The 24,246-nt window shown below is 43.1% G+C and overlaps 1 protein-coding gene across 2 annotated transcripts in view; it reads left to right on the top strand.

Moving 5' to 3' along the window:
• Positions 1–16,507: 16,507 nt before the first annotated feature.
• LOC147432999 (E3 ubiquitin-protein ligase AIP2-like) overlaps positions 16,508–24,246 on the top strand; it is a 62,369-nt gene continuing 54,630 nt past the window's right edge. Inside the window, exon 1 of one of the 2 annotated variants that reach the window (XM_086492748.1) lies at positions 16,508–16,713. In XM_086492748.1, coding sequence (XP_086348874.1) covers positions 16,642–16,713 — 72 coding nt within the window. In that variant the 5' untranslated portion in view covers positions 16,508–16,641. The remainder of the gene's footprint in view (positions 16,714–24,246) is intronic. The other variant, XM_086492747.1, reaches the window with a different exon arrangement.

Here is a 24,246-nt window from a genome sequence, read left to right as displayed (position 1 = left end):
GGAGCCTGAAGCACCAATTCCAGCTCCAGAAACAAAACCAAAAAGTGTTGGATTTGAAATGCCTAAGGCAAAGGTTGTTGAAACATTAACTCAAAGAAACATTGAGCTAGAATCACAAAAGGATGTGCAAGCAAAGACTGCAACACAAGAAACCAACAACCTAGAAATTCAACTAGATGATCAAGTAGTGGCCAACACCACTAATGATGCAAGGTCAAGATCACAATTTATGGCACCTATCCCAGAGATAGATGAGCCATGGACAAATGAATTGTGGGAAGCAATTAGAAGTGCAAAAGATGGAAGTGCGACTTTCCAATCTGCACCCATAACTGAGGTCAATACAGGGCATGAAGTCTATCAGGGAGACATTCAATCTCTAAATGGAGATGCAGGGACGGAAGTTTCAATTGAAAGCAAACCAGAGTCCTTGAAGACCTTACCCTCATACATAGGAGAACATGAGGCAGACTCAGAGACTAGAGTGGTGCCATCTCATAGGAAAGCCATATCCAAGATGATGGATACAAAGAGTATGCAAGAGTTGATGTCAGCTCCAATACAGTGCACCATTACTCTATCTGAACTGCTTAAGATTAGACCACATGTATGGAATGAAGTAGGCAATATTTTGGGGAAGATGGGATTAAAGATACCTCTTCAAGATCTACCCTCAAATGAACAATCAAACAAAACTCAACAAGAAAGTGCAAGCGCTAAACCTGTGCCAATAAACAAGGTGGGGGAATATTGCGAAGGAGAAGAAGGAAACACCACCTTACCTGTGGAATACAAAGGAGTTAAAAAATTGGCTATACTTGATAGTGGGGCTGGAGTAGCCATAGCCACAAAAGCATTTGGGAAAAATGGGGTAGACCAGTGCTTAGGGAAACTAGAATGAAGCTGCAACTTGTAGATGGATACACGAAAAAACCTCTGGATATCCTAGAGAAAATTATTGTGACTTCTTGTGGAATTGAATATGAACATACATTTGCATTAGTAGATTTTGGAAAAGGGGACAATTTTGATATCATTTTAGGAAGACCTTTCATGCGTCAACTTAAGATGGTTCAAGATTGGGGCTATGACTATATCTACTTGAGACATTAAAAAATCACCATAAAAATAAGCATAAAAGACCATAGCTATAGAGATGTGAATAGAACTCCTTTAGAAGAAATTGACTCTACTATAGTCAATGGGAAAGAGATACTTGCATGGCTACAAACCAAACAAGAACTTTGGATGTGTGGTGCTTCGAAGTGTGGAAGCTTAGTGAAGGAGGATTGCATCCTAGAACGATCAATGGACGATGAAGCTTACATACCGGAACCCATTCCAGAGCAATTATTTGAGCCATTTGGATGGACTCAAATACTGGCAACATTGGATGTGTCTGTAAATGAGGTAACTCCAACCAAGTTTTGTGATGACGAAGGCTACGACCTAGTTTCATGTTTTATGTTGAAAGTGATGAGACATGCGAATGAGAATTGTGAGAATGAAAATAGAGGGACAAATAGCTATGTCAAGGAGGATGCTGCACAAACACAAACTAGGAGAGCAATACAACCAGGTGGAGATGTCATCATTGACATACTTAAAGAGTCAACATCTACTCCAAAGAAACTAACTCCCAATGATGCAGAGTTGAAAGTACAAGAAGAATCAGATGTGCAAAGCTCCACATCAACAGATGTTCTACAAACTCAAGATCAAAGGAAGAATGAGGAAGAAGCCAAAGATGAAAAATATCCCACATTGATCAAATTCAATTTATGCGGGCAAACAGGGCTCAAGGTTACATGTTCGGCCGCAATTGATCCTTATGCTACTAAGAATATAATGTCATATGGCACTTGGATAATGATGGGAAAGACGACAATTAAAGAAGTGGAGGAAAGAGTATAAACCAGTGCCAAAACACCAATCCCAAGTTTTGGCATAGCGGAGGCAATACTCAAGTTGAGTCATGGGGAGTTCAAAGACAACTTCAACATAGTTGACTCACATCACATCAAAGAAAGTCTAGTCCTAACAAAGAGTTGGAATAATATCTTCTTCGAGCAACAACAAAAAGCATCAACAACAACAACAAAGATTGTCCAAGAGACATCGACAAAAAAGACACAACCGTCTGCAGCAGAGAAAGGTAAGGCCAAACTAAACATTGAATAAAATCATCCTCGCAAGTCAGTTTTACCTTCGACAAGACCACATCAAAGCTCGAGCAAAGCCTCTACGTCAAGAACCAAAGCTTCATCAATGCAGTGGATCCCTAAACAAAAGGTTTTCCAACCTAAATCTCCATCGCAGCAAAGCCTCCAAAAGAAGCAAAAAAAGGTCAGGCAGGTGTTGGTATCCAAGGAACACATTAAAGTCAAAGATTCAATTTGGGTACACTCTCAAGAGCAATCTCAATAACAAAAGGTGACAGGGTGGGTGGACTCAAATGATGTTGGGGCCAAAAAGCCCAAGGTAACGGCATGGACTTCTCACCCTTACAAAGAAACCCCACGAAGAACAAGCCAAGCATTCAACGCAAGACAACCAACTCAACTAGGAGAAAGAAGAAGCAAAAAAAAAAGAGAGCTTCAAAGAAGCAAACAATACAGAAAATATAGGTACCAAAGACAAAGATTTATCAAGCTACCCAACAAGGCCAATGAAGATAAATAATAAAATGGTTCCCGTCAAGCTACTTGAAGCACAAGGATTCTATGAAGGTAACACCCAAATATGGTTACCCAAAGTAGTTGCTCAACCTAGAGCCACTAAGATCAACCAAGTAGCAAAGGACCCCACACAAAGACAATCAACAACAACAAAGAGCCAATGGAGACTAAGCACAACCAAGGGAGATCCCTCGTCTTCTACTACAAAAGCAAGGCTTTTACAATGGTAATAGCCAAGTATGGATACAAAAGCCTAGTGTCCATCAAGTCAAGGGAGAAACTCATGAAGCAAGAACAAAGTGGGAAGCAAAACCACTGTTGAAAGCTCAGGCTCCTCACAAAGAAGAAAAAGTAAAGGTACAACAATGCGGCCTCCTTACGGAACACCCCATGCAACAAAAGAAGCTAGAGGAGTCAAAGTATGCCAACTTACTTGAAAAGATGGTGGCATCCAAAGACCAAATCAATGATAGAGGCCTTAATCTCAAGAACTTATGGCATTGAGTTTTAGGCCATGAACAGGTAAGTCCAAGTCGCCATTAAAAATACATGGCATAAAAGTCAAGAGTCGGGCAGCTGAGCCACTAAATAAGCAAGGCATTAGTCCCAAAGCTTCAAGTGATATTCTTTGTGGTCTAAGAGTCTTAGCTATTCTAGGTACTGCTCAAGGTGAAGGGTTGAGCATATTTATGTTGCAACGCTCATGATGGTATAGGTAAGCATAAGAGTCCAAGTCTATGTATTTTAAGTTTGGTAAAGTGAAGAAGAGAGTCCAAAAGACACTCACGCACTATGCATAGTGAGTAATGAGTGAATAAGCTTCAACATCAAAAACCCTTCTTGGAAATGTGGAAGCTATTGAGATGTCCTTGGATATCACATGTGCTACATTTGTTCCTTGAAGCACCCAACAACTCATTTTTCACACCACATTATTTTCTTGAAAGAACTCTTGTGTGCATATAGAGTGTCCCATAATTGGCACTTGCATTACGCATTCTTACTGTATTTCTCCCAAGCACTCACCTTGCATGAATAGGTACTCAACTTCCAAGTGTTCAACCCCAATAAGAGCGCATACCAAAGGCATTTTTTCCCACTGGGTTTTTCCCTTTGGTCATTCAGGTTCTAGACCCTAATTTAGAAACACCCATCACTATTCTATTATATATATTCCTTCCATCAAATGAAACCAATAAAGAATTTGTTACACGATCTTCAAAGAGATAAAGTGGGGCCACATTGTTCTCAACTATGCTTCGACAAGAGCAGCTCTTATCTTCAAAGATACCAACAAAGCTCTATTGACAAAGTGGCAAAGAAAATCAAATTGGAGATGCCGGTGCACACATGTCAAAGTCTCAAACATTTTGAGATACGCGCTCCAATAAAAATTCAACTTCACCAGGAAGCAAAGTATCCAAAGAAGCAGGTATCATCGACCAACTGCACAAATGGAAAGGTAAAGCAGGATGTGCAACAACATGCACAAATGCCTCGTCCACAACATCCAAATCACAAAGAACACATGCTCATCAATCAAAGGCAAATGGGCACCCCATTTGACAAAGTAAAACATGCCAGATATAACTCAATCAAGGAAGGGGGGAGTCTCATCAACAAGAAGACCAGACTACAAATGGTCGTGTCAAGGGACGACACGAGCTAGGAAGGGGGGAGTGTTTGGAGCTGATAACAACATATAAGTGCTCACCTAGCTAAGGCGCCCGTTGGGTTAGCCGGCCAAAGTTTTGATGTGGTCACATTATTTTTCCGATGTTTAATACATCAAATCCTGTAAAAGCATAATGACAATCGTTTATGTCAAGTCTAAGTCAAAGATGTAATTTTTCCAGTGATGTATGTAAAGGTCCATGAGAAGTTGGCCGCCGGCCACTTTAGAGAGCCCTAGGTATATAATACACTAAGGTTAGTGTGGAGGGGAGATTATTTTTTGAAGATAAGTGACTATTGCGTTACGCTCAGAGAGCTACCTCTTTGCTCCAACTTGTCATCGCTTATGTGGCTACGGTAATCCAAATTCAGTTTTGTTTCTTGCATTGTGTTCCTCTTACTCTGCTCTTTCATTCAAGTGTAAACATTCAAGATTCGGTGAAGGTTTCAAACGCATCCGTTGTTGCCTTAAATCGTTGTTTTGAGTGTTTATATGTGTATTTTATGTTGTTTTGACCCTAGGAAAGGCTTTAGGGACCCAAAAACGACCCTTTAGGGTCATCCGTTTACTGTTTTTGCGTACTTTGGGACGAACGATCGCGATCCATGTACCTCCCCAGAATGCTGTGACAGTGATAGGATATGCTCCTGATAGTCCCATGTAGCTTCCCTTCAAGTTTCGTGCAAATCCGATATGATTTGCATGGTAAACAGGCGTGATGTCTGTAGAGCTGTGTAGAAGGACATAGGCAGATTACTTGGATTTAGTGCGTTTGATTTGCTTGTAGAGTTAGTAGTTGCATCTCTTTGAGTTCACTTCATTAGGATTGACACCCTAGTGAGTTTCTATGCCTCATCCGAGTCGCTTCCCTGGTATTGATATTTATGTTGATGCCTGAAGGCTATGTTATGGACATCCGTCGCGGCGACCCAAACCTCTTCAATGTATTAGCAAGTAAACCAAGGATTTAATATTCACATGATCACAATGTTTATTATCACATTCACATACTCACAATTAACGTGATCACAAAAAAGCCAATAAATGGTGACATGGCAACCCACCAAAACCTCACCAGGGCATGTGTTTTTCTCGACGGGCCCATCAGGAAACTATAAGAATGCTAAACTAGGCCCACCAACAAGAAATGAAAATGGCCCCCGCTCAGTCTGTCAATATCCTCTAAGAATTAAAAAGCAAGGCACAGCAAGGGTTGAACCCAAGGTACTTGAGCGTGCCCATTTTGCAGGTTGCATCTTCAAGCAATGGCGCCTCAGCCTCCTGCTGCTTCGTCCGTGCCTGAGCCTCCTGCTTTGTACCCACCCCTGCTAGCTCCACCCCTTCCCCCGTCTCTTCATTTTAGTGGTATTGTTGTCGATTTTCCCTTTCTTTCTTTTTGTACCTAAGCATGCCCATTTTGCAGGTTGCATCCTTAGGCTATGGCGCCTCCGCCTCTGGCTGCTTCGTCTGCGCCTTAGCCTCCTGCTTTGTACCCACCCCTGCCAGCTCCGCCACTTCCCCGTCTCTTTATTTCAGTGGTATCGTTGTTGATTTGCTCTTTCTTTCTTTTTTTGAAATGGGTACAACCTATTTTGGGAGACCTACAATAAAATTCATAATGCTTTGAATCCCACGACTAATAATAACTAATAACTAAGCAAAGGCGACGCAGGCCTGCCGCAACGGAGAGAGAGAGAGAGAGAGAGAGAGAGAGAGAGAGAGAGAGAGAGAGTTCTATTATCGTCCTCGAAGGTCAAATATGACCTATGGGACCAAATGAACATGTCACGTGGTGTGAGTGGAGGTCATAAGTGACTCTCGATGCTCAAAAATGGTTGAAATGAGTGTCGCAATAGAGAGTCCACATCGTGGTTTGGAGAGGAAGGTATGTAGGGAGAGCTCATGGCTGAATATATGGGGAAAAGAGGACCTAATGTGGTCAAAAGCTGATCACTCAAGTAGTGTGTAGTACTCACTCTCTCGTACTTGACGAGGGCATAAGGTGCAAAGTCGATGAAACTCCTTGCCTGTGCCCCAACGTCCTATCTCGCAGCGTAGAGAATGGGAGCTAAGACGAATGGAGGCAATGGTGCGGATTACACTCAATGGGACGGGCTCAAGGATGTAGGGATGGGTTCGATTACCGCGTTCGGAGAAGAAGAGAGATTTGTAGTTTGGGGCAATGTGTGAGGTGTAATGGCTGAAGCGAGAACCTCCGAATTTCTCCCAAGCCGTGATACATTGGCGTTGTAAGAAGGCCTTATTAGAGCCTTGACACCTTGAAGGTCCCCTGCCTTGCGGGTAGCAAGTTTCTCAAGCGCGCAACATACATCTTCAATGGTAAACAAGGGAGGCATAAACAGAAGGGAGCTACAACACTCCATCTTATCAACATTGGGTTGCTCATAGAGGTTCTTGCAATGCATATACATATCCTCAAGAGTCAAGTCACCAAAGCTTTCAACACACTTGCCTTTTAGATTTTGCCAAAACTTGCCACATGCATGTGATTTCTCTTGCGCTAAAAGAAGTTGTTTTTTGACTTCCCACCTTCTCCTCTTTTTTTGATCAATTGCTTTGTATGTGTGTGAATATTCCAAGTAACCTTCCTTGTCTTTGCTTGCATCCAATCTTAGCAAGTGTTTTCGAGCTTGACTATATTCCATGTCGAACCATTTTTTCTTGGTGCTACCCTTCTTAGATCTTTTGCAAGACATGTGTTTCACCGAAAAGCATTCCCTTGCACAAGAGCAAATTACTTCTTTGAAAACTTTCTACTTGCATTCTAATGTTGGGCTCTTTTGATGCTCTGTCATGCTTAACATTTGGTCCACCATATCAGCATATATAAGTGCTTGTTTGAAGTCTAAACGTAGGTACAAATGATTCACATCATGATTGGAGGCTACATGCTCGGGTCTTTTACCACGCTTGAGGTCAATACATAGCATCCTATGATCCGATTCCGGATCCATTCACCAAATCACCAAGTGTAAATCTTTGTATGCATTTTAGAGTGGCTTCCAAAAACAACATATAGTGGATCACACTATCACCATTGTGCTTTCTATATGTAAAGTCATTGGTGCCTTGCCATAAAGATACACCATTTTCAATGAGCATTCCGGTACTATTGCACATATGTAGAAGTGACTTTCCATAGTGATCCAATTCTTTTGCATCATTAAAACTTCGATTATACATGTATGAGTCATCCATTCTTCTTGAGACATGCGGCATGTCAACTTGTTGTGTGTCACGTTGTAACGTATTTGTGCGAGCATTCATGTCTCCAAAGACAATGACCTTACCTTGGTTCTTGTAATGAGAAATGTCTTCCTCTAGTTCAATAAAGGGCTGATCTTTATCCATATCCAAGCGAGCATAAAAGTTGGAGTCATGGTGAGGAATGTAGCAACCAACCACAAACATGACTTGACCATTGGGTGGGCTGATTTTCATCCATAAATAGCATTTATACTTATCTTCTTTGACAATGGAAACATCTTTCAAACCCTTTTTTATCATACATGCTACGCCTCCTTGGCCTCTACATTGCTTTGCATTTTTGGTCCACATCAAAGAATGCACATCATATTTTATCAAATCCAAGAATCGTTGTGCATCATGCTCCCATGTTTTTACAAGAAGTATCACATTGGAGTCATTGGTAAGCTCATCAACACCAATTCCCGTATTCCATGGATAGCCGTTACAATTCCAAAAGCTTATTCGCAAGCGTGAGTTGGTCTCATAGATCATGTGTCCCTATTTGTTGGGTGGACTTGCATCCTCCTCAAGTGACTTTTCTTCTTGAGATGACACCTTGACCTTCTTGGTTCTTTCCTCGTATGCTTTGCGGCATACATTTTGTTGCAAAAGAGTGCAATCCTCATATACATTACAACCCGTTCCTTTGAGGTAGATCCAACTATTGTCAAGTATGATTTTTCTCTTTACCTCATCAGCAATGGTACATACAATAGGTCTTTCTCCCGAGCGAGAGACTCCTTGTTTTCCAACTCGATGTGCACCATAAGCCATGATTCCATACATGCCAAAGTGTGTAGCAAAAAACTCTTCAATAGCAACCGCAAGAGATTGGGGTGTTTCCATGCTTTCTTCCTTGATTCCATGAATGACGATGTTCTTTAAGCACTTTTGCCGTTCTTGCAATTCTTGAGTGTCCACATTCTCTACATTATTTGCTTGGACAACGGCTTGCATGATAGGAGATATAGAAACCACATTATCCTTACATATATCATCCCATGATTTAGATGCATTTCTCATCTCACATACATCATGTCGTATTGTATCTATCATCGCCTCTTTCAATACATAATCACTCTCAACTTTGCTCAAGCGCTGTTTCAATACATTCATGTCCACAAGAGAGCGCTTACGTCATTTTTAAACTTCATTCTCAAGATGCACCAAGCGTGTTGTTTGCATTTCAAGAACCTTCTTGAGGTGCTCATTCTCCACAACAAGAACTCTACAAGTACCATTCTCCATTGCAAGTGCGCGCAACTCTTCACCTTGCTTGTTGACGATTTCTTGTAATGAGATCAAGTAAGCCATCATCATTGCTTTCACTGTTGTAGATGATGTGGTTGATTAGCATCCAAATTCCTTGAAGATTTTGCATCATTCTCCATGGTGAGTGTGGATTTTCCACCCTTGCGAGTTTTGTTCGACATTGCCTTCAAGTCGGCAAAAAAAACGCAAAGTTTTGACAGTTTTTTTAGTTCTGAGATGCTGTTTAAAACAAAGCCTTCCATTGCTCAAAAAAATTATGTCTTTACATCGATGCATAGAGAGCTTTGTGCTCTTTGATTGAGGCTATAGATCACCTAAATCGGAGTTCAAATGAAGAAGTTATGATCAAAAGGCGAACTAGTGTCTACTAGGTCAAAAAATGGGGGGAGAGAGAGAGAGAGAGAGAGTAGGCAGCCATGCCGTGTGTATGTGTGTTTTTGAGAGAGAGAGAGAGAGAGAGAGAGAGCAATAGAGGAATAGAGAGAGAGCGAGAGAGAGAGAGAGAGAGAGAGTAGGCAGCCATGTCGTGTGTATGTGTGTTTTTGAGAGAGAGAGAGAGAGAGAGAGAGAGCTTAAGCGTTCAATCTTGCAAGCAGCCTGCACACGGGAGAGAGACGGAGCGAGTGAGCATGCTGAGAGAGAGAGAGAGAGAGAGAGAGAGAGAGAGAGAGAGAGAGAGAGAGCGTTCAATCTTGAAGCAGCCTGCACACGGGAGAGAGACGGACCGAGTGAGCATGCTGGGCGGGGAGGGAGGGAGGGAGAGAGAGCGCTCTGGCTCCCTACAGTCATTACCGACGCTTGAGAGAGAGAGAGAGGGATGAAGAGACCTATCCCTTCTTGTCCCTTCCCTTTTTCCTCACCTCTTACCCTCCCTTTTCCACCCCAACCAGTAGCCCCGACTATATATCATCTTATGAGAAGTTGAAACCCCTTCAAATCAGGCCGCAGCGACGTGGATTGATTTGGGGGGTAGCAAGTAGGTGGTGCAAATGATTCATTAGCAATAATCAGAGAAAGAAAAAAGCCCGACGAATGCCACGTGGAGGGGAGAGAGGGATAGATGATGTGAGCAACAAAGAAGGGACCAGCGGTGAGAGATTTGTAGAAGTCTTAGTCTCCACTACTTGATCCTAGCAGGCAGGGATAATTTTATGCTCCAGAGAAGGAGTGAGGATAGCCGGCTTGTGCAAGATATCAGGTGCATCATGTCGGCTTAGGCAATGGCAGATGCAAGTCTTCCATGCGTGCTGCTTCAATCGACAATGCATGGTACAGGAGGTAGCCCGTTAGGCTGCTGTGGAAAAGTTCCTAGATTTTTTGTTGCGAGGGAACCGAGCAGATGGAGGAACGTTCTAGCCACCTGCTTGCACTTGGACCTGCATTTAGGCAAGAGGGTGCATCATGGAATGGGGAGCAAAGAGGTTTTTGTCCGACAGCAATCGCAAGCAGGCAAGGCATTGAGCGACGCGAGGCTAGGTGGTGGACAATGAGATCACCACAACTTATATCACCTTTTGAGAATCTAAAACCCCTACAAATCAGATTGCGGCAACGCAGCTTGACTTGGGGAGCTTTTAGATCCCACATTTTAAAGCAAAGTAGGCAGGTGGCGAGGCGAGGAAGGCATGGCAAAAAGAGACAATCAATGCTGATGGCTAGCAAAGACAGACACGCAAAGGCGGGGGATTATTCAAAGGGGGTGCATAGCCAGACACGTGGAGAGCCGAGTTGGCGAGCAAGAGAAAAATGTAAGATTTTTTTAATAGGAAACTACTACCTCTGGTTGTAAGTACCTACGCATGTACTCCTCTCTCAATGAGGGGGTGACGAGTCAATTGCGATGCAACTTGTGCTGTGATGAGGTAGGTCAAAAGGGTAGCTTGGAAGATTTGAAAACACTCAAAAACTGTTTAAATTTGAAGCCAAAAACAATGAAAAGTGTGGGAGTTGAAAGAGAAAGTGAGGGACTTGAGGTGAGGGAAGAGGATGCAAAACGTTAGAGAATAGTAAGGGTATATTGTGGCTTTTAAGGAGAAGGGAGATACACAACACAAATAGCACAAATAAGTGGTTCAATTTTGTTTGCTTAGTCCGGATCCGATCTGTCAAAATGGATGAAAATGGAAAACGAAGGGAAATATGAAGGCTTCATCATGTGGCGCAGGCAGCAGGTCGCGGACGAGCACACAAAGAAGTAGATGTCAGGGCACCTAGAAAGGAGACTGTGTGGGAGAAGGTAGGCAGGAGGAAGCCAAGTAGCTGGTGGGATACATCCATGTGGTTGTAGGAGGACGTAGCAACTGGGGAGGACATACGAAAATGTTTTTAATATCATGACTCAAACGACAAGCACACCATGTTGTCTGACTTTTGTGGTGCAACCATGCCCCCTCTCTCTTTGGTGCTTGTCTGCATGACCAGTACCGATAGATCGAAGCGCAATCTCTCTCTCTCTCTCTCTCTCTCTCTCTCTCTCTCTCTCTCTCTCTCTCTCTCTCTCTCTCTCTCTCTCTCTCTCTCTCTCTCTCGTTTGGCTATAGCGATAGATGCAGCGACCATGGAGATGATGATGACAAGGCATTGTGCTAGAGTAGATTGTCCTACAACAAGTGATGGTGATTAGGTTGATGAGCGAGATGGGAGATAGTTCATTCTGTTGGTGATGGTGAGGAGTGGCATTGCTCACAGAGCAAGCGATGGAGGTGGGGCAGGGAAAGAGGGTACGAAGATGCTCGCAGGTTGGCCAAGAGAAAAAGCTAGAGGATGGCACATGGGGCGGCGGGGGGGGGGGGATGTCATCTATGACGATCAGATGAAAGATAGAGGGATGGAATTTTAAACCATGGTCTACGTTGAATTTCTCTTTCCATTTCATTGATGCACTGTCGCTTTATGGGTTGTTGGTCTGTGCTTGGTCGATTGAATATGGCAGTTGTGCTTAGTATGTCGCAATTCTATCGTGAGATGGCCATTGCCCTACGGATACATGTTGCCATCCCATGCAAGAGCAGTAATGCATGGCACGTATAGCACCAAAGCATGCGCACAATGGTGCAAGTAGGGATGCACAATGAGGGAATGAAAAGGGCAGATATCTACGCTAAGATGGCAATGGTGAGAGGGGGAAGGGACATTCAAGGACTATTTCTAAAATTTCTTATTTGTAAAATTTTGACCAAATAAATTACACCCTTTTGCTATTCAATCTATAATTTGTTTTCCCAATTTCACTTTATAGTGTCCTTTTATAAGTGAAATTGTGTAAAAAAGTTGGGAGTTAAATCACCCTTTCTCTTGTACTCACATTATAATCACATAGTTATTAAGTGCCTCCCCCGGTGCAGGTTTTGGGGGATTTGCATTACAGAGTTTGGGACCTCATATATGGGCACAATCATGTTCTCACGATCATTCTTGCATTTCATGGCCCTCGGTATTTCCTATATCATTTTCCCTACATTATTTATATTACTAGCTCTCTTTGTGGGCTCATTTTTCATATTTGAGTTATGTCGTGATAGATCTTACTACACTATGTTAATTATTTGTTCACTTCAATGCCTAAATAAGAAAGAATGCACGATAATATGTTGCTTCCACTTGCTTCTCTTTCTCACTGATCAAAAGAGTTCACTAAAAAAAGTTGGTTGTTGTAGTGCAAAGATGATGTGAATAAAAACCTCTAGAATTTGTGAGCTAGATTGTTATTTTTGTTATATTAATTGTGTGTGTGTGTGTAGTCAAGGTCTTGCTCGGTTTTTTGACTTGCTCGGAAAACCTTGCTTGGTGAATGGTAACACTCGTTTTCAACCTAGGTCACCAGTTATGATGGGGTGGCAACCGAAAAACTCCAGCAGGTTAAGGATTTTATCCAAGATCATATGGATATGCTGAAGCTCGCTTGTCAGAATGTCCGACAAGCGCAGGATCGGTATAAGAAGTATGTTGACAAGAAACGTCGGCAAGTTACCTTCAAGGAAGGGGAAGAGGTATTTTTGCGTGTGCCAAAGCATTCAGAAAGCCTGAAGATTGGGCCAACACCTAAATTATCTCTGCGATACTGTGGGCCTTTCAAGATACTCAAGCGAGTTGGTGATCGTGCCTACAAACTCTTCTTACCAGCACACTTTCGTGTCCATCCGGTATTTCATGTAAGCCGTTTACGTAAACGCTTGAATGGGGATGACAATGTTGTCGACCAACAAATTTTGGTTGATTTTGTTGAACTTCCTACTCCACCGCATGAACATGAGCAAATCCTCGACATAATATTTACGTACGCGTCATCATGTACGCCGTCAAGCTTTAGTAAAGTGGAAAGATCGACTTGAAGAAGGCGCCACTTGGAAAAACATTAGTGTTCTTAAGAAGAAGTTTCCCACTTTTGTTTTTGAGAACAAGAACACTTCTCCAAGGGGGGAGTAATGTCATGCCAAGGGCATACCCAGTGGGGGTCATGGACTTGGGCCGGGTGGTGGGTTGTCAGTGTGGAATAGGGGATTCGAGGGCCAAGGGCTATATATGGGGGGTTGGGTGGTGAATCCGGGCCAAGGCAGTCCTCTAGGCATTTCATCGATCACCATATCCATACGATCTTCTCTCTTGTTCATGGGAAGAAGAATAAGAAGAAGAACACACACTCTCTACTTGCTTACTATCTTCTCTTTTGCTTTCACGGTGTGTGCGTTCTCCAACGACTTCGTGGTGAAAACCTCTATGTAGCTCTCATCGCTACTTTCTTGCGGTAAAGCAAGAAGCCTTTTGACAACAACCACTAATTACTCCTAAAGCACGCATTGCTACAAGGCTAGGATCACCTACATCGATTAGCCTTAGACAAAAGGGTCGATGACCTTGGGCTTTGCTGGATCGGTGGTGTTGCCTAGGTCCTTTTTTTAAAAAGGCTCATCTACACAGTTAGTGATCGGGGGTTGAATGACCAACATGGCTAATGCGTCAGGGATCTTGCCTTGGCTTTGCCTAAACACCTGATGCTGGGCATCGAAGAGGCGTGGCGCCTAAACTGGTATGGTTGGTGTTGATTCCCTACCACTTGTTGGTATTTGTGATCCTTTCAGAGCTTGGATTCATGAAGGGAGGTCATCCTATGTCTGGCTTTGGTAGGTTGGAGATATTCTGGCTCGCTCCCTATGGAGTGAAATTCTCTTTGTCCGTAGTAGAGCGGAAGTAGATGTGTGGATTGGTCGAACCCTACACAAGGTCTGGTGCTCTATTAGTCATTTTAAATTTTCGACGTTATGGTATACCCAGATTTTGTTATTTCATTAATTCATGGTTGCCCGTTTCATTTAGATGGGGCATTTAAAGATTCTCTTTTGTCATTATCCTATGTCTCTGTGCACTCTATTTCACACTCCACTATTCTCTCTCTCTCTCTCTCTCTCTCTCTCTCTCTCTCTCTCTCTCTCTCTCTCTCTCTCTCTCTCTCTCTCTCTCTCTCTCGCAATGCAATGTACACATATGTTCACTCTCCACATTGTTGTTTTCTTAAGTATGCTTTCATTCATGTCACCCATTCAGAGGTAGCGTTGTCGCTAGGTGCCTCTGGATACAGTTGGGCTCATGGCTCAAACTGCTAGGTTGGGCACTGAGAACTCCACTCCTATGCAAATGCTTCTGCAACCTTTATGTTGAAATTGTATATTTTTCGCATGGACCCCTAGGGAGGGGTATCTCTCACTCCTTCTTCCTAGAGCATGGCTCCCTGCTGCTCCCATTTTTCTTCTCTGCCACCCCTCTCCCTTCATGTTGGCTCCCCATGTGCACACCATGCCTGCAATCATTGCATATGCCTGAAAATTTTCATTTTTTAATTGTTTAAATAGGGCTTGATTCCCACTAATGAGCTTTAGCAATCTTCGATTTTGGCTTTGAATGTAACACCGCCTCACCTTGGCCAAGAGTGCAACAACTACACTTCGATTTCCACAAAAAATGATATCATTTGATTGACTCCTCAGTTACTTCTCTAAGCCTTTGACCTTTGATTTCGCGGATGAGACAAGAATCCTCGATCGGAGCACCATCTACTTTGCAGCTTCAACTCTCCGTTTATCACAAATGAATATTGCTAGTTGGTCAAGGATTGACCCTACACTTTACATCTCATCACGTTCTGGACGGCAAATTCTCTTTATGCTTGCTATATTGTTGGCCAAAATTATTAGGCTTGATTGACATCTTAAACGTTCAAAGGACCAACCAAGGGAGCTTGATCTTGAACCTTACACAAAGCGGCATCTTGAATTTGCTCTAGTACCCGCACAATTGTATCCACCATGCTTGAAGGTAGAATTGCTCGCTTTTGGAATGCATCGTTTGAGAGAGATGCAGAATCCATGCACGTCACACATGCACACTTCTTCATAAAAATTAGGGCTTTCATAATGCGAGAAAAACCATATGATTTGCTGAATCTATAGAGGGGGGCAAAACACGTACTCCATGTTGTGTTAGACATGAACTCGAAGCAAGATGAATGTGGAACTCCATGACAACCATGGAAGTCCATGACAGCCATGTGCATGTCACATGTAAACGTGAAGGCATGATATACAATTTTTCTAGCTCACCAACTCACAAGCTTGTCCACCCATCTACCTGCTTTGACAAGGCCTCCTTACCTTGCACCCTACGAACACCCCCATTTCTAGGTGGAATCAATGGTCCCCATTCATTAGGATGATGTCAGTCGCTGTATGAAAAAAAAATAAAATTGCCATGCCTTCCTTGTACTTGAATTGAATAGCCCCAAGGCACTTAAGTGTCTTACCAAAAAGTTATCATGTGCTTCTTGATATGTATGTGGGTGGTGTTGAGAGAATTTTTTTCTTTTGGCGTGCTTGGATTTCACTTGAGAAACCATGAGTTCACTTTGGGCAAAGTTCACTTGGAGATCACATTGAAATGGGATCACAATGAATTTACTTTAAATGGGATCAAATCTTAGATCAGACGATGGGCATCCACACTATCGTGGTGGCGCCTATTTTGGATCGTTGATCCCATCCATCCCCCACTTTAGTGCCTCTCACTCTATCTAGAGGTTGAATATAGGGAAAATTACCATAATACCCCTCTAATTTGTGGAAATTCCCAAAATACCCTTGTATCTATTTTAGCTGGATTGTTCACGATTTCCTAATCTTAATTCTTTTTTGACAATGTATATCCGTTTTTTACTGCTTAGCATGTATTTGTCACAAATTACCTCCCAAAAACAGACCTTTATGTCTAAAAATAATGAAGCAATTCATCTCCAAAGCCTACATAACCAGCTCAAATTCTAGTTTTAGTATCTTATATTCATAGACAATTAGTCTTCTTATGAAAAGCTACAATTTTTTTAATTTTTGGATAAATTTACTCTCACAACTAGGGGTATTTTGGGAATTTTGGAAAATTTGAAGGGCATTTTTGGGAATTTTTGACAAAATATGAGGGGTATATGGGGAATTTTTGAAATTTGAAGGGTATTTTGGGAATTTCCACAAATTAGAGGGGTATTTTGGTAATTTTCCCTGGAATATATTTAGAGGGCACTCTATGAAAATTTGTGTTTTATCTACTCGTGTAGCTCAAGCAAACGGTAGACTAACGAACACATTTCCACCTGCTCCCCCTCCCCCTCCTCTCTCTTTTCTCTCTCTCTCTCTCTCTCTCTCTCTCTCTCTCTCCACACACACACACACACAAACACTCGCACTCACTCACACCAGAATCGCCATGGCTTTATCTCGTGACGGATCTTCGTTCTGGTCTCGCATGCGATCTCGACTCAACGTTGACTCCTCAAGTGTAAGCAAAGATGTTCGTTTTATTTTAAGATCTGCAGATCAAACTGTACAAGTTCTCTGTTCTTGAGTTTTCTGTGAGAATGACATTACTGCGGGTGAGTTGCCATTTGACATGAGCCATGTCAAACAGTAACGTACTGGACCCAAAAGCGGATATTTTTTAGTCGCGTACAATTGCATATCCCAGGCCTCTGTCAGACATCCCTCCCTGCTTACTAAGGCTTTGACCTCAGAAATGTTACCATCTGATGTTACATACTTGTGGATCCTACGCATTACATTTGCTTTGTGTTGTTTGTTGACACCGCTGGAGGCATTGCTAATGCATCGATATGCATGTTTTTCTTACAAAAATGTAGCGCAGAATATAGGAGCACTTATAGATGCATATCCATTGCTAATGTATCGATTTGCTTGTTTGTTCTTACAAGAATGTGGCCCTGAATATGGGAGCTCTTATGGAAAGTTGCGTGCCTTGGCATTTTCTCACTCACATCCTTCTAACTGCACTCTAATTCCTTGTTGCACATACGCATGCACACTCTGTTGTCTTCCAGCCTTGTCTCCTACATGCCTTGTTTTTGCTTGGAAAATGCTAAGGTTAAAAGCATGCCATTGTCCTGTTCATGGGGATGCCTTCATGGAATGAGTGTGTTTGCCAAGTCAAAAAGATGTTTGAGCGGAAGATTTGCGTGGCGGGTGGGTTCAGGATCGTATCTCTAACAGGTGTCATAGTTCTTGGCAAGATCTCACTACTTGGTCAACTATTTAGTCTACGAAGTGGTGCTTATTTTGGTAGGTTAAGGGAGAAATTTGCTCCCTTACACCATTACTCCTTTATTTGTTAGGCAAATTATGTCTTGGCAGAGGTTTTCAGTCCACGTCCCACCAGTACATAGGACAATTCAGGAGACACAAGGCACGCCTCTTTCCACATGTCATCCCATTCTCATTTTTTCTTATTTTCTTCCTACCTCATTTCTCCAGCTTTTGAAGGTTTCCTTCATATTAGGATTTGCTGTCATAGCTAAATCTACCCTCAAAATCCATGCTTTTAATATTACCTTTGATGCTTGAGCTATTCCTCACTATGAGGAAGTAAGATTAGCTAGGAATTTACTGAGAGCTTGGGTGGTACTCTGACCAGGGTTCATTCATTTCCAGCTGTTGGGGATTTATTCTTTTTTTTTTTTTTTGGGGGGGGGGGGGGGGGGACAAACTGATGACGCAGACCCGCCATACGTACGAATAGTGGCAGTGTATGATGTGGCAGACAGATGACGTGACATCTTGTATGCTGACATGTTAGCCTTTACGGTAAAGACAAGCGGTGATGCGTAGCATGTACGACTTAGATGCCGTCTTTGGTGTTTCAAGTGGGCAGTTGCTTTTATCAACTGAGTTCTTTCTGAAAGTTGGTTTGATCTGCTTTTAGCCCTCAAGTCTGTCAAGAATATCATCGATCCTTGGAATCAAAAATCTGGTCTTGATGGTGATTTTATTGAGAGCTCTATAGTCAATGCACATTCTCCAAGATCCGTCTTTCTTTAGTACCAATAAAATTGGAGAAAAGTAAGGTGAAGTACTAGGCTAGATGAGACCCTTTTCAAGAAGGTCTTTCACTTGGGTTCATGATTTTTTCATTCTGGGCTTGGCTAACATAGTAAGGTGGCCGGTTCGGTGGTGTGGTTTTAGGAATCAGATCAATAGTATGGTCCTTAAGATGAGATGGGGGTAATTCGTCTGACAGGCCTTCTGAGAAACAATCAGCATGTGTGTGCAGAAATTCTTGTCATTCTTTGTCCAATTCAGACATGTTCGTTCGTTGTTTATCATTCAATTCTTTCAAATAGATCGAGTAAACAAAGAGATTGGATTTCATTAATTTTGAAATGGGCGAAGCCGATACAATAGTAACGGATTGCCCTTCAATTGTACATCAAGTACAAGTTTCCTGCCCTTCTCATTTGTCAAGGTCGCTTTCTTAGCCCGATAGTCGACCACGGCGTTCTTCTTGTGGTACCAAGTGATTCCTAAGAGGATGTCACACCCTTCCAAAGGCATGATATAAAAGTCCTCGTGCTCTAAATACCCTTGACAATGCAAACGAAGTTTGCCAATGATAGACGTAATGGATACATCTCGTTCGACGTCGCTAGAACTGCCTCCACCTCATCGTGTCGGGCGTAATCTCGAGCCGCGCCACCAATTCAGGTGAAATGAAGTTGGCCTTGGCTCCTCCATGAAAAAAGATAAGGGCTTCTTGATCTTTCACTTTGCCCATGTGCGACAAAGTTCTATACTTTCATCCATCTGGCTTGGGTCGGTTCCCATGCAATTCGGTACCAGTCTTGCTTTTATCTTGCCTTTTCTGCCTCGTTCCTCCGTTGCTCTAGAACTCTCCGCCTGTCTTTAGTCTGTCCTCATTGTGCCTTTTTGGGGCACTTTGTGGAGATGTGCCCTTGTTCCCCGTAGCCAAAACACTTCCCCTCTTTGAGATAGTCAGCTCTCTCTTCTATAGTCAATCGAGGTCGTGCATCTTTCTTTTTTCTGGGATTCTTTTTCTTTCTATTTTCATTGGTCGAGGCTTGTCTGGTCTTTTGAGTCAAAATTTTATGAGTGGGGTAGGTCAAATTCCCCGAATGTATTGAGAATCCCTGTTTCGCATGTCCCATTAGTTGTTGTATAGACCCAGAATTTTGTTCAAGGCAGTAATCTCGGATCTCTGTAGGGAGTCCGCAATAAAACCGCTCAATCTGTTCTTTAAAAGTGACCTTTTTAAACGAAGAGGTTGGTAGAAAAAAATCCCAAAACCTCTCACAATATGCGTCCAAAGTGTCACCCTTGGTCATCCGAAGATGGTTCCAAGCGGTTCTCACATCTTGTTCGTACTCCTGGGTCAACCAAAAAGGAATAAAGAGTCGTTTGAACTTCCATCACTTGATCGGAGCTTCTTTCCTCAGAAGAAGAGTGGACCACCATGTTTGAGCATTTCCCTTTAAAAACGATGCTACCCTCTTGATCTTGGAGTGTAAGGTGCAGTGGATGTGAATGTTAAACTTTGCTCAAGCTGAGTGCTCCGGACTGTGCTCATGGGTTCCTTTTACTTACGGAAGGGAGAGCCTTCCGTTCCTTTAGTGAGAGAGTGCAAATGATCACAAACAAAGTGGCAAACATTGTGAATGAAGGTGCTGAGACAGAGATAGAGAGAGAAGATTACGACACCAGAATGTTGTCAAACCCTTCTCCGAAGGCCCCACTCTCTATGGCGAGAGCGGTATATTATTGATTGCACAAATCTCTACAATGCAATGGACTTGCCGACGATGTCGATGACGATGAGGACGACGACGAGACAGGTTGAAAACTGAAAACGCTCTTGTATCTGCTGAATTCTGACTCTATGTCGGTGATGACGGCGATGACTATGACGCGACGCCGATGCATTGAAAACGCATACGCTGAAATCTGTGAATAGCGGGCTGAATCTACAAACTTTGGCTGATCTAATTGTGTGGTGAGGATCTGTTGCGGGAAGGTGAGATCTGCGAGGTTTGGGGGCTATTCTGCGGTGTCTATATGCTGAAACTGAAAACGTTGAAGCAAAGGCTGAATCTGTCGCCAAGGAACCGCAAAATGCTAGGTGATCTGCAACTCCAAAAACTCTAGGGCTGATTCTGATCTGCTGCAAAACGCTATTGAATCTGCTATCGCCAGGTTGATCTGCAACTGCTGAAAATGAAAAACGCTGTTGATGTTGATGAAAAACGCTGGCCGGTCTTTGGTGGCTGAAAATGCTAGGTCTTCTTGCCGGTCTTGCTAAGAAGGTGCACTTCAACTGTGGTCTCCTGCCTCTTCTGCCATAAATCCCTAGCGCTAGCTTTTCTTATATACTGCCTTAGTCAAATTGCCCTACCCAGTTTCCCAACAAAGTCACTTATTAATAATAAGTTAAAAATGGCTAAAATAGGTTGTCTGCATTGTAAAATGCTCTTGATGGTACTGTTGATGATCATGCTGTGTGCAACCAAAGGATATGCATCTACTCTAAGTGTCTGGACATACACGGTCTGCGAAGTTCGAACAGACTCACGAAAGTGCCATAACACTACCTAAGCTAGGCTGGTTGAACCCTTGTCATGAAGTAGCTTGTCCACATGCACATAGGGTTAGATGTGCAAGTGACATCCCCTGCTTTTTAGAGTGAGGTAATGGTACATATCTGCCTTGCTTCCTTGTAGGCTGTCAACAATTCGGGATAATCTTTGAAAAACTCTTCATCAACCCACACTGCTTCATGGGTGCTTCGATCCTTGAACTTCAAAAAGTATTGTCTCACTTGCCTCTTTGAACCATGGCAAAACTGATGCAACAACACTTGGTCCGGCTCCATGACTTTTACTTCCTCAAAGTCATCTGTCGCTCCTTCAATGCTTCAACTTTGTCTATAGTCATGCGTCTACCTTCTTCAAGAATCTCCGAGGATGAGAATTCCTGAAACCACTTCCAACACAAAAACATGAACATACCGGAAAAATTCGAGTCTTCTTTAAAGACTGTGCATGCAATATAGATGAACATAGAGACGGAGTGCCAAACCGTTCATCAAACACACGCAAAAATTGGAATCGAAACTTGTCTTTCAATCTAAATCTATCAACTGTGGCAAATCACAATGGAAATGCCGATGCTTGATGCTCAATCCTTCTTGTGCTCTTTCGGATACTGTGTCATGCCAAGGAAGAGACATGGAATGTAAATTTCTTGAATGCAAACATTTCATCTTTTCATGAGTCATCCGCATACATCCGTGCTCATTCATGAGTGAATTGTGTTCATCGTACAATATAGCATGCCTATGAAAAGGGATCACAGAAAGATTGTGACTAAAATACAGGAAACCATCACGAATGAAACACTCGAACAATGTGTGCTGACTAATCATGCGCACACATAATACTTCCTGTGGGGGTTCTTGGGACCTCGACTCGAGAGCCAAGATCGGTTCTTCGTGATTGATCGAATCTGCAATGAGGTTAGCTTCACTAGAGAAAGTATCAACTAAACCATCATCCTTGTGAACAATCACAATTTTATCATGCAAATCATCATGCTCGTGAATTATCACATCTTGATCATGCAAATCATCATGCTCGTGAATAATCACATCTTGATTGTGCAAATCATCATGCTTATCATTATCATGCAAATCATGTGTGTCGTGCTTTGGAGAAGAAAAAACTGAGAGTCTCCTTCTCTTGATTCTTTTCAATCTGCGCATGCACATTAAAAAATTGTAGGACCAACTGTTGCATGCGTTGGTCTCTCTGCGCTTCACGCTCTAACCGTCTTTCTTCGCGCTCGCGATCCAATTCGGCTTTTCTTTCTTTGTGCTCACGATCCAATTCGGCTTTTCTTTCTTTGTGCTCGCAATCCAATTCTGCTTTTCTTTCTTCGGCCGCTAAGCGTGCTTGCTCGCGCTCACGCTCACGCTCGCGCTCACGCTCACGCTCGCGCTCTAAGGCTGCCATTCTTTCTTCGTGCCATGCTTCGTGTTGTCTCCTCATGCCCATCATCGTCTTGACCAAAGCCTCCATAGGATTTGGTGCAATCCTTGGCGTAGATGGGGAAGGGGGGGGTCGGAAAAACCTCCTGGTGGGGAAACTTCTTCTTCGCCACTTTCATGCTCAGCACATCCATGCGAAGTATCCATTCCGCTTCGGGTGATGACCATACACTGAAGTCTTGGGTTCTTAAGTTCACAAGGAACTTGGGTTCTTGTGGTTCTTGGTTCTTGAGGTTCTTCAAGATCTTGAGTTCTTGAGGTCCTTGAGGTTCTTCTTTCGCTTGCAATCTGTGTTAGAGAAGAATCTTCTCTTACCCGAGCTCTTCTCTTTCCTGCGGGCGCACCCCTTGGCGGCCTTACACTTACACCAAGGTTGCTTTTTCCCACCTCACGTTGATTGGCCGGCCGCTAAGTACACGGTCCGCTCTCAATGAGTGAAAAGAGAAACAACGTGTCACGTGACACATCCCAACCCTATGTGTCCGTGGACAAGCTACACCACAGCAGGGTTCAGTTCAGTCAAGACTAGATTAGCAGTGATCTGGCACTTTTGTGAGTCTATTCGTAGACCGTGCATGCCCAGTCACTTAGCATAGATGCATATCCTCTGGTTGCACACAGCATGATCATCAGAATTCCCATCAGAATCCATTCGCATCAGTCAGGGGAATTTTCCAGTGCATTTAGCCTATTTTCCTATTTATTGGGATTTTCACTTATTATTTTTAAGTGACTTTCCTACAAAAGTAGTTAGGGCAATTTTGCTAAGTTAATATATAAGCAAACCCAAGTTAGCACTTTCTGGCAGAAGACGCAGCAGGAGCTTCCCGCTCAATAGGCAACTTCTCAACAGTACCCCCTCAGACCATCACTGGCGTTTTTGCATCTTCTCCCCTTGGCGTTTTTGCATCAACTGTCACCAGGAGGTGTATTTTTTCCTGTTGCCTTCCGTAAATAAGTATTAGATATATTTATTTTATTTTTACTTGTTTGTTCCAAAACCCTTGAAAAGTTGCAAGTGGACATTGCATGGCCAGTGTGAAACGGTTGCAGCCAAATGGGTTTCTCACATCGGGGATCTAGGTAGGTCAGACAGGGATTGCCCCGGCCACTTAGCACTGAATTCTGATGAGTATGGAAGCTCGTGTGCGCCAAACTGGAATTTGGGCCACTCGTCAAGTCACTACAACTTTATAAGTTGAAAGGGGCCAGTAAATTAACCCACATTGTAGATGTTGGTCAAATGGTAGTCTTCAATGATGGTCAGGAGATCGATAGGGACGCCATGGAAGCATCTCCTAAAATTTAGGGAACTGCTATTTTTGACCAGAAAATGTGTTCGCGTCATTAGCTCTAGAATGAAAAGGGGAACATTTTATTGCTCTGCTGCCAAGTCAACCGACGCACCAGTTGAGATATTTTTAGCAGGGAAAGCCCAAACTCGGAAACTGGGCGACGTGTCAGCCTGCGAGCAATTCTGCCACTCTGGGAGGCAAAAACGAGCTGCATATCAACAAAGGGGGCGCCATTTTCAGCCTCAGGTGGATTGTAGTAGGTACAGAAGCTATGGAATGCTTACCTTGCCCTCTATGCACAATATGGTGATGGGAGTGATGCCCCGCACGCTACATACTACTCTCTTTTTCCCCTACGTACAGTATGTTATGCCCCACTAGTGGGCTTCTCATTTGACCTATGTACAGCTGTGGGGAAATATGCTTTCGTGCCGAGGCAAGAGCCTCTTTGCACAGGAACCGGTGTAGCTAGCTGCTGCACCAAAGCAGGTACAAGAGAGGGTGATAACCTCTCGATTGCGCAGTAAATTCAGCACTGTTTGCTTGCTGTTTTTACTCTGTTTTGAGACTGTTTTGTGCCTGGGATGCTTCCAGAATCAAGGGGCACCAAGCCCAAGGTGCAGGGAACAGTGTAGGGACCGTCGTGTGCCCAAATCAGGTCAAAAACAGGACT

This window comes from Adiantum capillus-veneris, chromosome 20 (genome assembly GCF_014529385.1).
Source record: "Adiantum capillus-veneris isolate H3 chromosome 20, ASM1452938v2, whole genome shotgun sequence".
NCBI lineage: Eukaryota > Viridiplantae > Streptophyta > Polypodiopsida > Polypodiales > Pteridaceae > Adiantum > Adiantum capillus-veneris.
The sequence above is the reverse complement of the archived record's forward strand: the minus strand, read 5'-3'. Positions and strand labels throughout refer to the sequence as shown.